Source organism: Mus pahari, chromosome 1 (assembly GCF_900095145.1).
Source record: "Mus pahari chromosome 1, PAHARI_EIJ_v1.1, whole genome shotgun sequence".
In the NCBI taxonomy this organism is placed as follows: domain Eukaryota; kingdom Metazoa; phylum Chordata; class Mammalia; order Rodentia; family Muridae; genus Mus; species Mus pahari.
This window is the reverse complement of record NC_034590.1, coordinates 17104767-17107097: the sequence shown is the minus strand read 5'-3', so window position 1 is coordinate 17107097 and position 2331 is coordinate 17104767. Positions and strand designations below refer to the sequence as shown.

Here is a 2331-nt window from a genome sequence, read left to right as displayed (position 1 = left end):
GACAAGATGGTTGCATAAGGGAGGCCTCTGTCTGAGGTGACTGCTTGGATGTCATTGCATAAGAACAGGCCACCCGGCCCTGTGGTAGACAGCCTGTACTCAGGCGAGGAAGGCCGAGCCAGCCTCCAAGCTGCCTGTCACCTAGGAAGGTCTGTCTCTGGAAGGATTTTCTGTCACTTTATCTAAGAGACAAACAGTTGGAAATTCTGTTGTGGTTTCCATCTGTAATTATAATTTAGAGGCTAAGGCTTGGAGAAATCACTTAGTGGCCAAGTCACACACACTCTTAGGATCCAGCACACCTCCTGGCCCCAGGGAGACAGGAGCCCCAGGTGGAATGAGACTCACAGAGTGTGTTTATTTCTGGTGATGATAGCAGCGGCAGAGGGGGGATCGGCCAGACGCAGATGGAGGGACAGAAGGGGTGGACACTGGAAGGTGTGTCTGTTCAGGGGACATCAAGGGTTGGTCCGTCGACATTCACAGTGAGGACACAGGCCAGAACAGCAAGACTTAGACAACAGCAAAGAGACAGACAGATAGACAGACAGAGGGCTGGGGGCAGGGGTCCCCAGACATGCATGGCCCCTTGCCTCTAGGGGGAACTCTGGGGGTAAGAAGACAGACAATGGAGGCCGAGGACCTCCCACCCTGAAACAGGGAGCCCGGGCCTGCTGCCTCCTAGCCTCACACCTCCAGGAGAAGGAGGGGCAGGTCCAAGCAGCCCCGCACCAGCAGCTCGGACATTATGGCTTCGAGGAGATGAGTTCACAGTCCGGGCAGGAAGGGATGGGTCCTGAGGGTGCCTGGTCCAACCCCAGGCCTTGACCAGACCTAAAAATTGAATAGGAGAGACCTGAGAGGGTAGGATGGAACCATGTGCTGTGTCAGCACCATGGAGGAAGCCTAACACCTCTCCCTCAGACCCAATCCCTTTGCTCAGACTCAGCCCCCTCCCTCAGGCTCAGCCTCCCTCCCTCAGGCCTAGCCTCCCCCTCCCTCAGGCTCAGCCTCCCTCCGTCAGGCCCAGCCCCTGTCCCTCAGACCAGGGGTCCAGGCCCAGGTCCTCCCCCAGTCTCAGAGGTGTAGCTGCCTCCTCTGGGCCTTACCCTCACTCTGAATTCTCTTTTTCTGACAATCCTTTGCCACCCTTTGTGAAGCTGCTCAGCGTCTTCTCCTGGAGTTGGGGGTGAAAGAGAACAACCGCCTTACCCAGCAGGACGCTTCTGACCCACTCCTCTGCGAGCTGCCTTAGTTCCCAGGGGGGCTGGGAAATGGCATCACCATCCATCCTACCAGTGGGGAAACTGAGGCCGGAAAGATAACTGTCTAAAAACTCAACGAAGACAGGGTCATGGAAAGGGACCGTAGGGCAGGCCCGGGGCTCAGGGGGTCCTGGGGAGCCACAGCGGGCTGGGCTATCTAGGTAGAGGTGGTCAGGCTGTTACACTGTGGCCACACTCAGCACCTTGGGCTGAAATCCTGCCCTCCAGGGAAGGTCTCCATTCTGCAGTGTCACCTAGTGGTGGCAGTGTGGCTCACTGGAAGTCTACAGAGAGGTAGAGTGTGTGAGGTCATTGCAACAGTGAATGCCCAGGAAGACACAGCTTCTGTCCTCACAGAAGGATCTTTCAGGATCTCAGCCCTGAGCTCTGGGCCTGGCTGTTCAACCTGGTGGGAAAGGAGCTCGTGGATGTGTGCGTGTGGGGGCGGGGGGCGGGATTCAAGTCTTAACAGAGAGAAGTGATTTGGGGGTTAGCCTCAGACTCAGACTCACTCATCCCATAGCCCAGTCTGACTTGGAACTCACTCTGTAGTCCAGGCTGGCTTAAAATTCCAGGCAGACTCACTCTCTCTCTCTCTCTCTCTCTCTCTCTCTCTACCTCTCTCTCTCTCTCTCTCTCTCTCTCTCTCTCGACCTCTCTCTCTCGACCTCCCAAGAGGTCTTACAGGTGTGAGACATTCACCAGGTTTAGGCACTGTTTCAGGGTGAGTTTTCCTTAGAAGATCAAAGTAATGGAAATCCGCCAAGAGACAAAGCTTAAGCTACTGAAATCTACGATATTCTAAGCAGAACTCAGAGTGGTTTGACTTTTTTTGGCTTCAGTGGAAGCAAAGCTGCCAATATTTTCGAAGTGGATGTCTTTGCAGAGAAAATGGTCACCTTTGACAGTGGACCCATGGATGTGTGCGTGCGTACTGTATGTGTGATGTGTATATGTGTGTACTGTATGTGTGGTATGTATATGTGTGTACATGTATATACTGTGTGTGTGGTGTGTACATGTGTGTACTGTATTGTGGTGTGTACATGTGTGTACTGTGTGTGTG

At 54.1% G+C, this 2331-nt stretch overlaps 1 protein-coding gene across 4 annotated transcripts in view; it reads right to left on the bottom strand.

The window, feature by feature from the left end:
• Nucleotides 1-291: 291 nt before the first annotated feature.
• Syt3 (synaptotagmin 3) overlaps nucleotides 292-2331 on the bottom strand; it is a 16038-nt gene continuing 13998 nt past the window's right edge. For 2 of the 4 annotated variants that reach the window (XM_029532691.1, XM_029532697.1), the window contains exons 9-10: nucleotides 1110-1177; nucleotides 292-834 (exon numbers count right to left, since the gene is read on the bottom strand). In XM_029532691.1, coding sequence (XP_029388551.1) covers nucleotides 1112-1177 — 66 coding nt within the window. In that variant the 3' untranslated portion in view covers nucleotides 292-834; nucleotides 1110-1111. The remainder of the gene's footprint in view (nucleotides 835-1109; nucleotides 1178-2331) is intronic. The other 2 variants (XM_029532688.1, XM_021202734.1) reach the window with 1 other exon arrangement.